The sequence below is a fragment of the Ailuropoda melanoleuca genome, chromosome 2 (assembly GCF_002007445.2).
Source record: "Ailuropoda melanoleuca isolate Jingjing chromosome 2, ASM200744v2, whole genome shotgun sequence".
In the NCBI taxonomy this organism is placed as follows: domain Eukaryota; kingdom Metazoa; phylum Chordata; class Mammalia; order Carnivora; family Ursidae; genus Ailuropoda; species Ailuropoda melanoleuca.
The window spans coordinates 107,723,456-107,742,373 of record NC_048219.1 but is presented as its reverse complement, the minus strand read 5'-3'; the positions used below and the strand labels follow the sequence as shown (position 1 = coordinate 107,742,373).

At 40.9% G+C, this 18,918-nt stretch overlaps 1 protein-coding gene across 10 annotated transcripts in view; it reads left to right on the top strand.

Annotated features, from left to right (window-relative positions):
- ZRANB3 (zinc finger RANBP2-type containing 3) overlaps nt 1-18,692 on the top strand; it is a 297,893-nt gene extending 279,201 nt beyond the window's left edge. For all 10 annotated transcript variants that reach the window (XM_034654466.1, XM_034654464.1, XM_034654467.1 and 7 more), the window contains 7 exons: nt 734-825; nt 4,050-4,151; nt 5,345-5,487; nt 11,380-11,490; nt 12,499-12,901; nt 15,646-15,777; nt 17,644-18,692. In XM_034654466.1, coding sequence (XP_034510357.1) covers nt 734-825; nt 4,050-4,151; nt 5,345-5,487; nt 11,380-11,490; nt 12,499-12,901; nt 15,646-15,777; nt 17,644-17,742 — 1,082 coding nt within the window. In that variant the 3' untranslated portion in view covers nt 17,743-18,692. The remainder of the gene's footprint in view (nt 1-733; nt 826-4,049; nt 4,152-5,344; nt 5,488-11,379; nt 11,491-12,498; nt 12,902-15,645; nt 15,778-17,643) is intronic.
- Nucleotides 18,693-18,918: the final 226 nt, after the last annotated feature.

Genomic DNA, 18,918 nt, shown 5'->3' with positions numbered 1-18,918 from the left:
CCACACTACTGGTCTTAAGTCCTCTTACTGGTGGTGTGACCTTGGGCAAGTTATTGTGCCTCAGTTTTTTCCTCTGTAAAATGCACTACTAATTTCTGAAGGGTGTTAATATATGTACTTAGAACAGTACCTGGCACATTGCAAGTACTCATTCAGTGTTAACCATAATTCTTATTTAGATCCACTGTGATAACCCTATCTTTCCTGTATATACATTGGTCACTGAGACTGAGAAGTGGTAAATAAAAGAAGATTATCAGAAAAAAAGTTTGTCCACATATCCCCTTTTGTGAATGTGAAGCGCCAGGTCACAGGGAATTGGGCACTGAAGTGGCCTTTCACAGAGCTGGATTGCTGCTGGCAACCAAAACGGTGCTGCTTCAGAAGTTGGAGAAGTCCAGATTCTAGACTCCTTTAAGACCAATAACAACTCTCAGTGGCAGGAAATTCTCTCTCATACCTAACTCATATCTTTTCAGCTGATTCCGAATTTGTTTCTCTCTTGTGGAGTTATTAGCAAACGTGCAAAGCAACTGGTGTCCATATAAGCCAATGTGGTCTTAGATGGCCTACCATCGTAGTTGTATTTCAAGTGCAGACACATGTTCTTTGTCAAATATGTTGATATATTTTATATAGCTCTTTCATCATTCTAACCTGTAGAAGATTAAAATAAGCTATTTTGGTTAGAAGAAAGGTAAGCCTTCAGGTTCTTTTTTATCTTCTTAATTAGAACAGTTGAAGAGTTCAGACGACTCGCCAGTGTATGATACCTTAATGTTCTGTGCAAGTAAGAATACTGACCGGATTCACCTCTATACTAAGGTAAGCATCATGCAGATTCTGTAGCCTCAAACATGCAAAAGGCTTCCTTTTTGTCACATTTTAGTGGAGATACTTGATTTTATTAACAATGAGATAGGTATCTGGTTCTTTTTCTCCTTAAAGCTAATTCTAAAATTCCTTTGTTAAATCTAAAAACAATGAGAGGCAAAACAGCATAATAGTTAAGAGCACAGACTTCAGGGGCCAAACTGCCTCAGTTCATATCTGTTCCTGAGCGTGGAATCTTGAACATATTACTTAACTGCTTTGTGCCTCAGTTTCCTCAACTAGAAAGTGTGGAGAAGAGTTGTTGCAAGGGTAACATGAGCCAATTCCTGTAAATCACTTAGCATTGTGCCTAACCTTAAGGAACTCTCAGTAAGAGCTCCTAGACGTGGTTTACACACACACGCCCCACATCTACACGATGGAATATTATGTGGCCATAAAAAAAGAACGAGATCTTGCCATTTGCAACAACATGGATGGACATAGAGGGTATGATGCTAAGTGAAACAAGTGAGACAGAGAAAGACAAATACTGCATGGTTTCACTTATGTGTGGAATCTGAAAACAAAACAAAACAAAACAAATGAACAAACAAAGCAGAAACAGACCCATAAATCAGAGAATAAACTGGTGGTTGCCAGAGGGGACAGGGTGGGGGGTGGCCAAAAAGGATGAAAGGGAGCGGAAGTTACAGGCTTCCAATTATGGTGTGAGTCACAAAGATGAAAGGTACAGCACAAGGAATAGTCAATGATATTGTGATAGTGTTGTATGGTGACGGATGGCAACCACACTTGTGTGAGCACAACATAAAGTATAGACTTGTCAAATCACCATGTTATACACCTGAAACGTATGTAACATCGTGTTAACTGTACTTCCAAAAAAAAATTAGCTCCTTCACGGATAATTTGTAGCAACCGCAGCCCCTTTGCAGAAGCCTGACTCTGCCCATCCATGTCGAATAAATTCTAGGAAGCTTTAAAAATATGATTGCTCGGATTCGTGCCATAGCCTAGGTTGGTGGTGCTCAAACTTTTTAGTCTCAGGAGCTCTTTGAACTTTTAAAATTTGGTGAGAACCCCAAGGAGTTTTTGTTCATGAGGGTTATATCTGTTGATATTTTGTCTATTTGAAATTAAACTGGAAACACTTAAAAATATTTATTAATTAAGGATAGTAATAACCCATTGTTGATACTCATGTCAATAGCTTAATTTTTATGAAACATATTTTATAAAAGAAAGATAACATTTAGTGAGGAGAGTTGGCATTGTTTTACATTTTTTTTAAGATTTTTTGAAATTTATTTATTCGAGAGAGTGTGTGGGGAGGAGCAGTGGGAGGGGGACAAGCAGGTCCGTGCTCAGTAGGAGCTTGATGCGGGCTGGATCCCAGGACCCTGAGACCATGACCTGAGCTGAAATCAAGAGTCGGATCCTTAACCAATTGAGCCACCCAGCCGCCCCTCCATCGTTCTACATTTTACATTTTTAGCAGTTTCTCTAGAGTCTTAATAGAAGACATTGGGATTCTCATATCTGTCTGTCCTTGGCAAATGTCACTGTGCATTTGTGAGAGGATGAGGGTGAAAAGGACAAATGTTGTTTTACTGTTGTTATGAAAACACTTTTGCCTTTGTGGATCCCCTGAACTGGTCTTAGGGGCCCTGTGAGAATCTTTGGCCTAGGTAAACTAGTGTGAGTATTTGAGGAAAAACTCGCTGAGATTATGAATACTTCTATTTGGTCGACAGTATCAAATTCCTAATCTTCTAAGTATAATAAAATAATATTTGTAACTTCTTACATTCATGAGCCAGGCTACTGAAAGAATGCCTTTTTCAAGATAATTTAGGTTACAGATTTTACATTGAGCCAAATAGAAATATAGATAGATGGTGGGCCATGTAATAATCTCCAGTGCCAACTAATAATTAGAAGGAATTGCTAGAAAATTAGGAGATGACTAAGATCGTGAATGCCAGAAGCCCCACGCTGCTTCTGTCGTGGGAACACAGCCAAGAGAAAGACACCAGGAATGAAGCCAGGCAGTGAATGATGCTTCTCTTAAAGGCCAGGACCTGCATCCACCGTTTGGAACCTCTGGGTGTGGAGGGAGCACCGAGGCCTCCTCAGCTCATGTAGAGGCAGGTCTAAGTGCCTAAGGCACCCTCATCTCCAGTGTGGGGAAAGCTCCAGGCCACGGTTCTCAGACCACCACGTGAGAATAACAGAGAACTGGTCCCCAGAGGGGACTGAAAATCAAGAAACCAAAAGGCAGACACCAGGCAGAGTACAGAAGCCCCTCTTTATTCTGTACAGTGAAAGCTCGGCATCCTGGATCATCTGATCAATGTTTTTACCCCATTGGGTGGAGATAGGAGAGAAACTGCAAATTGCCCATCTTCTAGTTCCAGCACCCAGCCTGTGTCGCGTGGGCCACCTCACCTTCTTGACACCTCTCTTAATAGTCTCAAGTCCATTTTTATGAATGATCTAAGTACTTGCATATCTTTTTACCACTAAATGTTATTCAATTAATCTTCTAAACATGAGACACTAGGCAGGGGGCACATGAACAGGTCTTTTCACAGCTGTAAGGTGAGCTGAGGTGAATCTGGAGGCAGGAATTTGGATGAAAACCCCTTAAAAGGAAGATCAGTAAAGCTGTTGAGTACCTTCTCTGTTGGAGTAACAGTATCCCTCTAAAGAGCTATTCATTTTAGCCAGAATCCCAAGTCCAATTCAGAGTTTAGAGTAACCATTACATGTCTAAACTTTGAATCAGTATGTTAAGTACTTTTTGTGTGTTTTTTCCAAAGTGATTGTGGAAGCTGTAACTTTCTTTTCCGCTGAGAGAATTCTTATATGGGTTCAACTTTTGTTGATACGATAGGTTTTCATATGCAGAGGTTTTTCTTCCCCTTTATAAAAGAAATCCTCTTATTTAAACCTCGTGTTTAACTGACTACAGCCCTCTACATGGTATTTTTACCCTTAAGAGAGAAAGCAGTGGAGGCATTCAGAGGGCCCGTCCACCCGGCATCCATGCAGGGCAGCTGCGTGGGTGGAATCTTGTTGGAATGTGTCACCTCCATTTATCTTTTAGGGGACTGGGAATATTGTGCCATGATAGAATTCTTTACTTTTAAAATAATTAGTAGTGTCTACAGAGCAGATGGATTAATAATGCCTCCCTAATCTATAATCAGGATGGAAACCAGATGAACTGTAACTTCATTCCTCTGGATATAAAATTAGACCTTTGGGAAGACTTACCAGCAAGCTTTCAGCTGAAACAGAATCGCTCCCTGGTAAGACTAGCCCTGTGCATTTGTTTTAAGTTAAAATCTGTTGAATAATTTAAGACCATTTTGAGTTTAATAAAAGCAAAGCTGCCTCGTGGCCTGGTGCAGAGTCAAATCACTGGTCGCATTTTCATCAGTCCAGGCACTGCCTACAGTTTACCTTGGTGCTGAGAATAAACGTGAGATCTGTTTCCTTGGTGAGTGATCACACCTAGGGTTGCTGCTTCTGTGGATAGAATTATCCTCACATCGTTTAATTTCTCCTTCACAGGATTAGCAACTGTGATATTTGTATCTGACAGAATCTCATTTTATCTCTGACGGTTAAGTTCTAACAATGACAAATTTGGAGAGCAGGGACGATGCCGTGCCGGGGGACTCCAGCATCATCCGAAGCACCAGCACACAACCATAGGTCAAAGTACCTGCTCGGGAGGCCTTAAGCCAGATCTGTGGCCAACTGATCTTCACTGCTGAGAAGGGTCAGCGCGTGCGGGGCTGACGGCACGCAGTGTACCACTTTTTACAAGAAAATAGTGATTACGTTTCTGCCCTTTGAGTGGAAAGCAAACGTTGCCCGTGGGGCAGCTGCACCTGTCTTAAAGGAAGAGGTAGCAGTGAGCTATTTTCTCTGGTATCAGTGAATCCTGATTCTCAGATACCCAGAAAATAGCCAGTACATGTATTTGACTAATAAGTAAGGTTAATAGCGACCCTGGTAAAAATGTCCCAGATTTATTGCTGGCTGTTTTCCTGTGAGAACTCGGGTAGTCGGGTGCAAAGCATTTCTCAGATGTTGCACTGGAACCCGCCGCCACTGTAAGACCCGCTCTCCCCAAGACCACTTTTGCCTCGGCCACCACTGGCTTTGTGCTTCTCACAGCCAGGCCTCTTTTGGTCTTGCTGAGCACATTGTTGCCATTGGTCCCTCTGTGTGCTAAGGACATATGCTGGGTGTCCTGAAATGTGTCTTTAGAGAGTCTTTGGGTTGAAAGAGACCTCTGCAGAACTGGCCATAAATATTTTACAGTAAAGATACGAAGATGCATCAAACTGAAGAAAGCCTTAAATCGTGACATTCAGAAGCCTATTTGGGGATATAATAAAACAGCAGTTTTCTGATGTGATAAGGAGCTTTACTTTCAAAGGAGGATGCCTGGTGAGCTGGTAACTCTTTTCATTACCTCATTTTCTGCCAGATTTTGAGATTTGTTCGGGAATGGAGTAGTCTAACTACCATGAAGCAAAAGATCATCAGGAAAAGCGGGCAGCTCTTCTGCAGCCCAATTCTTGCTTTGGAAGAGATCGCAAAGCAGCAAACCAAACAAAATAGTACCAAAAGGTATGTGTTGTCTTTCTTTTTTATTTTGTAGGTCATTATTTGTCATGGTTATTTCTATGGGGGGGAGGCGGTCTGAAACATTTTATGTAACCACTAACGAAATCCCAATGAGTTAAGAGAAAATTATACATAAAATAACAGCTTATTTTATAGCAACATGGTTAGATATTTTTGTGAATTTGATCAGATCTGCTGGAAAAGATCAGGTTTTCTGGGTCATGGTCACCATGAGTCCCACTCATCAGGAGAGAGGCCAGAGTGACAGGCGGATGCGACCTCTGACCTGCCAAGCCCAGGACACTATTTATGGACAGGAAGACACTTCTCTGTTAGAAGAGCTGCTCCCCTGCACCCCTGGAGCATGGATCTGGGGGCCATGCAGCAGGGGGGCCAGTTCTGCTTGACACAGCAGCACCCAGGGGGTGGCAAGGAACTAGTCTCATGCCCATGGCCGGAAGCAAAATGAAAGGAAAGGTCAAGTGTGTCCTGTCCATGTTTTACCTTCATCATTACAGGTTTCTTTCTAATCTCTGTACAAGTACTCTCCTTTCTTGGCTTCTTAATGATCTCAGCTATCGCCTGCGGGACCTCAGGCCCCCTTCTCTGTAGACTTTCCTCAGCATGGAGCAGTGACGCGCAGTCCGCTGTTGTGCCCAGCTCCTGCATGGGAGCACCCAGCTGAACAGCCATGTGTCAGAACAAGCCCCTGTGCTCTTGCCGTCTCCACACACCAGTACTGTGTCGTCATCCGTTTGTGATCTCTCGCCTTGTCCACGCACACAGCTGAAAAACAGCCATCAGTGATTTGTGAGAGGGTGCAGTTGATCGTACAGCTTGTATCCCTATACAGTGAAAAGTCCCTTCAGCTGTTGCAAAGTGTGGCATATGGTATATTCATATGTGAGAATAAGAAATGATACTTGTGATATATTATTAAGAGTAAAAATAAGTATTAAAAAAAAAGGATGGAGATACAGATATATGTAATTGCAGTTATGACACAAAGTTTCTAGAAGGGTACCCTGGAAACTCTTACCAGAGGTTTCTCTAAGACAGTAGTTCTCCGCTAGGGGCAGTTTTACCCCCCAGGGTGGCAATATTAGGAGACATTTTAGTTTGTTACGATTAGGGGATCTAACGAGGGAACATGTTGTGGCTAGAAGCCTGGGACACTGCTGAAAATCCTACGGTGAACAGGACTGCACTCCCAAGCAATTATGCTTCAGAATGCCGATAGTGCCCCTGATGAGGGATCTTGCTATAGCCCATATTGTAGGGGAGTTGTGGAGATGGTAGGACTTTATACTTTAGGCCTGGATCACAAACTCCTGTGACGAAAAGCAAAGCAGGAACCATAAATGAACACATGAGATCAAGTATAAAACCAGAAAAGGTCGAGGTAGGGGGGAGAAATATGACAAATTGGAAGTGCATAACCCATCTGAAGTCATTCAAATTCAGATTAAAAATAAAATACTGTATGAATCAGTTAAAGCCCTTTGACTAGTTGGATGTGTCCACAAGCTGCCAGTTTTGGACTCACCTAAACTCTTCTGTAGTACTTAGATATTTCCCACAAATGTTTATTACTTTATTTAAAAAATACATTTAAAATAAATGTGTGTATTGATATGTATATGCACACACACACGCACACACACCCCTACACATACAGAGACCCAGTCTTGTGTAACAAAAAGCACGATGCCTATGCTGTTTCCCTCGATATTTCTTCCAGTCCCCTACATTTTCTCATTGTCATCACCACCGTCTTAGTTGCAGTGTTGGTCTTCTCTTTGCACAACCTTAATTTCCTTCTTAACTAAATTTACAGCCCACTCCAGCCATTTCTAGGCGCTTTTTGTTTCCTCCCCATCAGACATGGATGAGCACTTAAAGAACCACCTGAGAAGGGTGGCCGATCAGGTGTAAAAGCCAAAGTCATGAAATCAATACAAACCAAAGTCAGACACGTGACATTATCTGAAAAATTTTATGGAAATAACATGAAAACTAAAATGTGTTAAGCAGCATAGTCAGCAGTCGGGATTTATGTTTTTCAGAGCTCGCTCTGGCAGCAGTTGGGAAATGAGATCAAAAGGGAGGACTTGAAGTAAGGAAACAGGCTGCATTGGCTTTCTGTTGCTGCCTTAACACATCACCACAAACTTAGCAGCTCAAAGCAACAGAAATGTATTCTCTCACAGTCTGTACGTCAGAGGGCTGAGATGGCTCTACTGGTTTCTCTTCTCTGGATTTTCTAAGGCTGAATTCAAGGCGTCGGCTGGATGGACTCTCACTGAGTCTGGGAAGAGTCCATTTCCATGCTCAGTCAGATTGTTGACAGAATTCAGTTCCTTATGATTGTAGCACTTGGGTTTTCTTGCCTGCTGTCAGGGCAGGGGGTTGCCATTAGCTTCTAGAGGCTTCTTTCTAGTTCTAGCACATGGGCTCCTAAATCTCAGGGCCGGCAATGGTGTGTCAGATCCTTCTCATGCTTGGAATTGCTCCGTTGCTTAAGGTCAGCTGTTTAGTAACCCAAATTACATCTGCAAAATCCCTTTACAACATGACCCAGATGAGTGATTGAATACCAGAGACAGGAGTCCTAGAGAGAGAGGCTTAACATACACCTCCCACGCAAGTTAAGAGACATTAGGAGCAGTGGGAATGGAGGAAAGAGGATGAAGAGAGGGGTTAGGAGGTAGATCTGGAGACCTTGGTCACTGATCAGAGAGAAGAAGAGAGGGGGAAGGCTCCAGGGAAATGGACTTAGCAGAGCCATGAAAACAAAACGTGTGCGCCTGCAGAGGGTGTGCTTTGGGGAAGCGTACTGGTTCTTGCTGCACAGCCTCAGCACATCCTAGACGTGGCGTAGCTGGCGCTCTCTGCAGCAGGTGTGGGAGATCAGGCTGCACGACAGCACTGATTGAAGTCTCTATGAGGAGCAGGTAGACACTGGATGTCTCGCCCTCCCACCGTCCTACCGGTTTACTTTCTACTGAATATGAACCAGGGAGGCACCAGCCTTGGAAACACCAGGCTTAGTGGAGATAAAGGGAGAGGCATTCTATTGGAAACCAGCACTCCCTGGGCCCCTTTCTTCACTTCCAGGATACTTGAAGCCACATTTTACTTCCAAGCAGAAGATTAGGGGATTCCTCTTTGAAAAAAATGGAATGGCCTTAGAATAAAGACACACAGACACTAATTTTAAGCAGTGGCCAGATCTCCAGCCAGATTATCCTGTAGTGATATCCACCAGTGCAGGGGGACCCATCCGAGCTTAGAGTTTGCTGTTAGCTTTTGAGTAGCTCCATCTTAAATATGACTGGAAGCCAAGATCACCAGCTATTGTTTCAGTTGCTGAGTTCCCATTTGTCAGAGGCAGGCCTGCTTCCCTTGGAGCCCTGTTAGGTTCAGGATGCCTGCAATTTATTTTGACCCCCAAAGCAGGTCAGCATCCTAGAGCCCAGCACTATTTTCACTCTTGTGGGCCACTTTCCAACACACTCTACTCTTCAGGCAGAATTTGCCATCTTTTACTGCCATGCCTATCCAGGAATTACTTTAGTAGACAATGTTCTCCTTCCCTATTTTTGAACATTGGGATTTAACAAAATCTTTTTGAGAGGTGGTATACTTACATCAACCTCCCAGCAAACCTCAGTGGAAAATTAAATGGTGGTAACACAAGCATGTTTGAGAAGTTGCCAACCTCCTGCTTTGGGGTTGATTGATCTATTTCTTGTGGTTTCCAGAATTTTGTGCTTAAATCTCTTGTAGGAAAAGTTATTTTTAGTTCTTAAATCTCTGAATAGATTTCTCAGCATCTTTTAAAGTTACTGAATTAGGTCTCTAAGCTTTTAAACATTAAATAATACCTGAGGCAAGGCTTAATATCCCCTTGACCCTCAAAGCCAGGAAGTGTTTGAGTTCATTAGAATCCACTGAAATACTTCAGTGAAGTGCTTTTGTCAAGGGAATAAAATGGTTGAAGAATTGGGGGTTGGGGGGACATGGGAAATCTAGGAACCAAAAGGGCAAGTTAGAGAATTTTGAAGGAATTCACTGTGATTTTTTCTTTTGCTTTCAGAAAAACACACCAGTAGAAATGCAAATATATGAAGAGAGTCACTCTTCATAGGAGAAATGCAGATTTAAAGCTATAAGGAGATATGTATCACCATTAGCAGAGATGTTTTTAACTGACATATCTTGTGCTAGTTTAAGTGTAAGGAAACAGGTCCTCTCCTGCATTGCTGGTGGACCCGTGTATTGGTTGGTACAAACCCAAAGGAGAGAGCAATGTGTCAAAATCTGTCCAAATTTAAAATGCCCAAGACCTTTGACCCAGTAATTCTGCTTCCAGAAAATTTATTCTACTTGCATTTATTGTGTAGAAATATGTGTGGGGATATTATAGCATTTTTTGTGATAGCAGAGACTAGAACCACCACCACCTACATGCCATCATTAAAAACTGTACTAATCTGGAAAGAGCTCCGAGATATATGTGTAGGTAAAAAGACCAAGGTGGAGATTAGTGTGTATACTGTGCTACCATTGGTTTTTAAAAATAAAAAGTATAATGAGGAGTGACTGCTAATGAGTACAGGTTTCCTTTTGGGGTAATGAAAATGTTCTGGAATTAGTGGTGATGGTTGGACACCCTTGTGAATGAAATAGAATGCACTGAAATGTAAACTTTAAAATGGTAAATTTTATAGTATATGAGTTATATGTCAACAAAAAGAGAAAATAAAAGGTATAACCGATATACAGAAAAAAATTCTGAGGATGTATTAAAAACTGGTCATAGAGAGCTTTGGAGGAGGGAATGGGAAGGGATGGTAAACTTGCTCTTCACCATAGACACCATCGCATGCCTTTTGAGTTTTGAAATATGTACGTGTATCAGCTAGTCAAAAAATTAATAGTTTATAGAAAGAAGCAAATATGTTAATTATAAAATCTACTTTAACAGAAAAGCAAATTTCTAAGATCTTACCTACAATTACACAATTCCATCGTGATTTAACTTTAATTTTATTGTCAAGATACCAAATTAAGAAGTACTTGGAAATATGAAGAATTCATGTTTAAACTAATTAAAAAGGAAAAAAACTACAGTAAGTGTAAACTATCAGAGAAAGTGGGCCATGCTAATTAGAAGGAATTAATCGGGTAATTGCATTTTACCTACTTAAATTCCCCCGTCACCTTTAATTGGAATAACTTTCCTCTTTACTTTCAGTCCCTAAACCATTGTGTGGTATCGATAGTGTTGCGTAATAAGGTTCTGAATCCCACATCAAGAGTGGCTTTATTTCAGTGGAAGATTCCATAAAGCCTATATGGCTGATAATAATGGAAATAGCCTTAAGATTATAGAAGATGTGATGGAACCTAGTTAACTAAAAAGAGCATCACTTTACCCGAGCATGCTGATACACTGTTATAACTGATCAAGGTGATTGGAGGAACCTTGAAGAAAAGGCCAAGAGGGAGGTAAACATGCAGCGAGAGATTCTCTGCACAGCATGGCAAGCTGTTTACTCTGGCTGTCAGTTGTGCAAGGATTTGGTCATTTCTTATTCCTGCACCCACTCTTCTTGTCCCCTAAGTGAAAATTGGTCCAGAGGATATTGAATGACTCTTCAATGTCTTAGAAAAATAAATCATGGAAAAACCACTTTGGAACAGAGATGTGCTTCCCACATGTGGAGGCCAATATAAAGGTAGGAAATATTCCCTAATATTCGTGTTAGCACCATGAAGACTCCTGTCTTGCGTCTTCTCCTCTTGTTTTTACAAGGAGGAATCTGAGCATGAAATAGAGAAACTCTTAGAGGAGAGAGAGGAAATCTACTTAACATGTAATTGTTTTAGATACATCACCAAAGAAGATGTTGCTGTAGCCTCACTCGACAAGGTGAAGAAGGATGGGGGCCATGTCCGTCTGATCACGAAGGAGTCTGGGCCACAGGAACCTTCTACACAGTAAGGTTTCATTTATGAGGAGGACATAGTAGTACTACGTGTACTCCTTTAAATTTCCATATTCATATTTGTAATCAGACTTTACCTTGATGTGGCCACTTACAGGTTAGAAAGAGCTTTCACAATATGGTAGCTCCCCATCCTCCTAGCAACCCTGTGAGGCCTAGGATGTCCTCACCTTAGAAATCAGAAGGACTCTGAGACCAGGTGGACCAGGTGACCCACCCAGAGACACTAGATGTTCCCAGTCATGAGCTCTATCACAAGGAACTTCTAACACTTCTAACAGCCATGGAAAATAGGCAAGCAGGTGTGGTAATTCCGTGTTGGACCTTTCAACATAATTGAGGAATGTACTTTTTCCTTTTAACAAATTGCATGTCCTGTCGTATTTCATTTCTCATTTTAATTCAGTCAAATCTGAGTTTACCTATAGGAGGCACATACTTAGCAAGTCTTCTGTTCCAGCTCCTAAAAATACTGTTAGCACCTTGGCCCTATCACTCCGTGGATGTGACTTTCTGCTGTGGGCCAGCAGGGGCTCCCAGACGTTGTCATGGAAGCCTTAGTAAATGGCCTCTCTGTCCTGCTGAGGCGTGTGGTCGAACACACGCAGAGCACGGGAGCCCCAGCTTGAGGTGGGGTTTCACCTTAGTCTGTCCTTTCCTGGCCTGAAGAAGCATTTTCTAACTTCTCATTTGCCAAATTCTCCAGATGTTTCAAAGTCTGATTGTTTAACTTGAAGATACCTAAATTCCCAGGAGAGGCAGCATATTTGTATTCAAATTTATTTGAATTTATTTAACACGCCATTCTTTATTTGGCATGGAGCATCGAGTGCTGACTGTAACTGTTATTTCCACACTGAATCATAGAATCTGTGGGTCCTACATTTACTGTTTATCAGTAATAGAAACTTTGAAGACCATTGATTATATGAAGTAGTGACTATTTAGACTAGTGTTAAGTGTTCATTAGTTACTTATTGCATGTTTTGCTCAATTCTAGAAAGTTCCTTGATGATGGAGTGTGTGTCCCATATCTAAATCCCTGCACGGCCCCAGCTGACCTCACTGGGAAGCCTTCTATATCCAAAGGCTATCTGCAAGCTGTGGATAGTGAAGGAAATCCACTTTGCCTTCGCTGTCAGCAACCCACCTGCCACACGAAGCAAAAGTGTAAAGTGAACGCTTGGGATTCACGGTTTTGCTCTCTGAAATGTCAGGAAGAGTTTTGGATTCGATCTAATAACAATTACCTGCGAGCCAAAGTATTCGAAATTGAACACGGTGTATGTCAGCTCTGTAATCTGAATGCACAAGAACTCTTTTTACGTCTGAGAGATGCCCCCAAAAGTCAGAGGAAGAATCTTCTGGACATTACCTGGATTTCGAAGCTCCCATTGGAACAGGTAATTATAATCATGTGGCAGACAGAAGGCCACATATTACTGAGTAATGAATATTGACTCACTTTTTTTTTTAACTTTTTAATATGGCAGTTTTTGAAAACATTACAAAAGTAGAATAATCAAGCCACAGACCCATCATCCAACTTAAACAGTTATCAACACTAGCCTTCATTTTCATTTGTCCCTCATCTCAGTCCTTTTTTCTCCTGGAATTATTTTAAAGCAAATTCCAGACATTTCATTTCCTTTTTTTTTTTTTTTAAAGTAATCTCTACATCTATTGTGGCACTTGAACTCACGACCCTGAGATCGAGTCGCGTGCTCCAACTAAGCCAGCCAGGTGCCCCTCCCCTCACTTCCTCTTTAAATACTTTAATTATGTACCTCTCACAGAGATTTCCTTCCACCCTCCTTCTTTCTATCTCTTTTTAAAATATAATCCTATACCCCAGTACCCATTATCACACCAAGACAATTATGATTCCTTTATAAGTCCAGGCTTGGTTTCCCAGATTGTCTCAAAAATGTCTTTTTGCAGTTGCTTTGTTCAAATTAGGATCACAATATGACCCACACACTCCACTTGTTCATTATACCTCTTATGTTCCAGTTAATCTGTAATATCACCCCTTTCCTTTTTTACACCATTATTGTTCAAGAAACTAGATCATTTGCCTGTAGGATTTCCTACATTACGGATTTGTCTTCCTGCCTCATGGTATTATTTGACATGTTTTCCTATCCCCCAATTCCAGAATAATAGTTATAAGATATAGTGGCTTAATTAGATTCTGATTAAATTATTTTGGGAAGAGATCTTAACAGATGATACATTCCATCAAGAAGTACCTATGGTCTGGTTGTTCGCTTTTCATGATGTTAGGATTAAATGACAAGAAGCAAACAGATAGCCCCCAAAATATAGTTCATTACAATGAGAAGAAAATATTTATGTTCATCCCATTGTAAAATGTAATTTTAGGAGAGCAATTTATGGAAAAAAACATTGTTCTTAGAAAACAGTTAACAGTATTCACTTTTATTTCCAAAGCTCAACTGGTTTCTAATGTTGTGATCTAATCGGTTCTAAGTTTCAAACTAGAGCAAAATGATTAATTTTGTAGTGTGCTTAATTTTAAAAAATCACTCCTGAGCCATTCTCTCCCCACTAAAATAATGGATAAATTTCTGCCAGTTGGTCAAATCAGACATTTTTATTTACTTAGTATCACCAAATTATGACAGAATTAATTAATTAAGCATTTCCGCAAAGATGAATTAGCATGATTTTGAGAGCTAGGGAAATACACTGTTTCCTTCATGATACCCAGAGTTCCTGAAATATCCTTTTGTCTAATTGGTGAGGGACACACTGCACCCATCCCAGGGGTGTCAGCCAGACGGCAGTTACTGTCTGCAGCCTCAGAGCAGAGTCTTCCAGAAGACACACAATGAAAGGACTCAAGGACATCATGAAAGCAGCCTTTGCAGGAACACAGAAGTTATTACACAGTATGCTACTAAAACAAAAGTGTTCCAAGGCTAGCGAGCACCATAGGGCTCATACTGGGGAGGATCAGTCGGAGAGGGAGTGATTGTTTTAAGAGTTAAACTTAGGATACTGAAGACTGACCCCAAGTGATTGGCCAGAGAATTACTAGGAGGAATAAAGAAGCACATCGGGATTAGTCCATCAGAGGAGAGATTGTTGAGAGCAAAAGAATTGGTTACAAAAAGCAGACGAAATGGATTTTTTTCCTAAGAACATGTCATTTGCTTGATGCACAAGACTGCCATTTCTCAGTGCTTCGAACAATGCCGGCCTCAGCTGGACAGAGTTTGCTCCAGCCTCCTGCATCTTAGGGCTCCTCTCGGGCTGGGCACTGCTGCTCAGGTCCCTCTGCCTCCACGTGTCTGACAAAGCGCTTTAAAACTGTGACACAGTTTCCCCTGGCCGGCAGCACGCAGCCGATTTTAATTTCGTCCTTGTCCAAGACCATGCAAATAAAAACAAGCTTTGCGCTCATCTTTAACATACTGAAAAAACTACAACTCTGAGCTGGGAGCTGTTTTTACTGCCTCAGGCAAAATGTTAAAATACATCCTATTTTAATGTAGGTCATCACAGATAAAATATAAAGTGTATATATGTGAGCTGGCCTAAACAGTGCTGCTTTACATGGGCAACTTTGTTTACTCAGGATACGCCAGTGATAGAAATCTGTTGTGGAAACTTCATTCCAGTCTATGGAACGGGGGAGGTTCCCAGATGAATGGCATAGAGGTTCCAGAGGACAGCCATTTATATTTAAGTTTCACTATTTATAATAACAAATGAATTTAGGTCAATAATTAAAGATTATTTGACTCAGTAATATTCAGAAGGTTTATTTCTAATCTGATCTTATTCTTTTCACAGTTTTCTTTACTGACTATCTAAACTAGCTCAGAAATGCAGAAGCAAGTACTTTTTCCCAGTCTGTCAGGAGTCTTGGTATTTTATACTTGCTTGTAATTTTTTCAAAATGGGTTAGGTAAGGGGAAAAGAACTTTTTCAGAAACGTATTTTATTGCTTTCAAATTGCTAACCTAGAGGCTTTTTCCTATTCACAATAAAAGCTATAAAAAGCCACTGTAATGTACTTTTCACTGTGATCGTGCTGTATAAACATGATTGCACAAGGCAGAACCAACAGTTCCCACAGCGCATGCTGAGAAGTGCTGATCTTGTGTTCTTACTGCAGCTTAATGAAATGATAAGAAACCCAGGAGAAGGGCATTTCTGGCAGGTGGACCACATCAAGCCCGTGTCCGGTGGCGGCGGACAGTGTTCCCTGGACAACCTGCAGACACTCTGCACAGTGTGTCACAGACAGGTGAGTGGGGCTCTGCAGCCCCTTTGACTTCAGCCTGGCGCAGCAAAAAAAAGTGTGTGAACAGGTCTGTAAACAGACCGAGTGGACGAATCCATACCCCTTGTCTGGTTTCCGAGATGCCTTTATTCCCTTCATCACCCAAGTGTCCCCTTTATTCCCTTCATCACCCAAGGCTGATACAAGTTCTCAGTCCCAGACAGAAGAGAAGCTGCTTTCCTTTGAATTCATTCTAGGACAGGAAATTGTCACCACCACCTAGAAGAAAATGAATGTAACTTACAGGACGTTGAAGAGACCCAGACCATCAACCTAGAAGACTGGTGAACTGGGGCAGTGAGGTGTGTTTGCATTTGCAGCTAAGGATGTCCTGACATGTCAGAGAGTGTTAATAAGTTCTTTCTAGGACCAACTCAGTTCAACATGCAGACATTACACTCTTGGCCCAAGTGCAAAACCTGTTAACCTTGGCACCTTTTTGAGCAATTACCTGTTGCTTAAAACCAGAGGGAAAAATATGACAGTATTATTTACCAACTAGGATGAATTTTTAACAGACCGTCTAGCAAAAGAATCTACTGATTAAAATTTTCTCAGAAGCATACATTCAATATGCAACTTTATATCTAACTTTTATCCAAGTGTAGCAAGACTGCAGCATTTTCCCCTGTTCCCATGATAAGCGTTCATGTTTAGCATCCAAAATGGCTACACACGATTCTATTGAGCATATGTCTGCTATAATTTATTTAGCCATTCCCATACTGAACAGTGAAGTGGTTTACAGGTCCTGTTTACACACTGTTCTTTCCATTTTGAGGTTGTTCCTTAAGATAGACCCTCAGATGTAAAATCATGGAGTCAAGTGTTTGACCATAGGAATTGATCTCCAAGCAGTTTTCCAAAGGACTGTATTCTGCCTCTCTCCCTCAACCCCGTCGGGGGACGAGAGTGCCCGTTTAACTGAGCTCATCAGTGCTCATGTGCCGGGAGAAGAATGGCATGCCACTGTTTTGTTTACCAAAGATACTGAGGTTTTTAAAAATGCTAACCAGTGGTATTTACACTTTCAAAAACTGTTCAGATCCTTTGCCAGTGTTCATATTGTATAAGCACTCTTAGCCTTATTTTAATATTTTAGGTTCCTCAGTTTCTTCACAAATATAATTCTTACATAAATGGGATCTTGTAATATAAGTAGAGTTTTTTGTTTTATTTTTAGTTTTAACCCTCTTCTCTCTCCCCACCCCTTCCACCTGGATAACTTCACACATACATGAACTTTAACTGGGAAAAAAGTCATCTGATATCTCTGCTGTGAAAATGATTAGCACATTCAAGACCTGTAAGAGAATTAAGATATAGCAAAACGAAAACCCACCCTTTTTGTAATCACTTTTTTAGATTCTCATGAGAAATTTTATTTGTGGAAATAGAAGAATCCAGTTTCGATCTACCTCACTTTGTTTTTCTGCATTGGCTTGGGAGTGGCTTCTAGCCCACAGAACGGGAAGCCGGTAGGCCTTACATGCACGGCATTGTGAGAAATCTCAAGATGCCTTATGTATGCCCTCACTTAGATGAGGAGAATCAGGGCCTCCTGTCGTCCCCGAATGAGGGATTCAGTGGGGAGTAAGTCTTCCCTAAAGCATCTGGTCCTAAGTGAACCTAGGACCTCAGGGCACTTACCAGAGCTACCGGGATCCTGTGCTTGTGGCGTGATGTGCCGTCTGAGAGCAAAGCACTGAGAAGTGGACGTGGTGGTAATGTCGATTTTTCCAGACTAATGAAATACAAAAAGTTTTTGAGATTCTGAAACCAGTACTCTTTTCCTAACAGGTGTACATTTGTATATGTTTTAATTTTTAGAGAACTGCCAGACAAGCTAAGGAAAGAAGCCAGGGGAGAAGACAATCTCTAGCATCAAAGCATGGATCAGACATCACAAGATTTTTGGTGAAGAAATGAAGTATAAAAATTTTTGAATGGATGACAAATGGTTTACATGTGGAGGAACTGAACACAGTTTTTTTGTGTGTGTTTCTCAGATTAAGAGTGAACATTTTTAGAGCAAAATATCAAGAACTCAACTTTCCCTTTCATATCATATGCTTTTAGTGTCCAATACCTTTTGAAAGTACTTAAGACAAACTGAGATACAATACTAAATATTTCTGTGATCTTCTTGATTTCAGGCAGGCACTCAATTATGTTTCAGTAAGGTTTTGTTAAGCTTTCATTTCTCCCTTCAGTACCTTAATCATGGTATTATGCATAGACTCTCTGAAAAATACACTCTCAATTACTTGGAAAATGCTGTTAGATTAGTATTGGTTCTGAACTGCTGTGTGTAGGTGCAGAACCCTGGAAAACTGCAAGGGAAATTTTGGAGGCAAATCATTCAGGAATTCAGGGTCAAGCACGAGCGTCCTGGTTAGTATGCAGTAGAGACTGTTGCTCACTGACTGCCTCCAAAATGGGCTTTGGTACAAATTTTGAGTGTCGCCTCTTTGTTTTATTTCTTAGCAGATTGTCTTTATTGAAAAGATCTTCTCAAAATAAGCTAATTGGACCTATGGTGTTGGCAGACAATTCAGGGTTCTAGAACAAGTGATTGTTAAAACTATTTAAAAACTGAAAACAAACATAAAATGTAAAATGTCACTTAAACTTCATTTTTCAGTTAGTCAATTTTAATGCACGAAACTAGGCTCACTGTCCAAGTGCCCTTTGTCTCCTGGTTTTTAAAATCCCAGTCTTATTAAAAGTGTATTCCTGGTACCTCTTTTAAAAGGAGTGAAAATGAGAAAACACTTTATACTAAAGCATGATCAGATGGAGATAAAGGTTTCAAAAATATAATGGTAATACTAATGTGTCATTGACTTTCAAAAATAAAGCATGACAATGAAACAAAACCAGAGTACAATCCTTCAAAATGTCAAAGTCACGAGAGGGAAGAGAGCTACACAAAATACAGGTCCAAGGAAGAATTACATTCACGAAAGGGCTGTTTGTAAATACTGTTTGGATGTAAATTTCATTTACTTATTTGAGCACTTAACAATTTTCATTAGCTGATGTTTTACAATGTAGAGGACTTGGTTTTAGAAAGACTATCCAATCATGAATTATCCTTCCAGA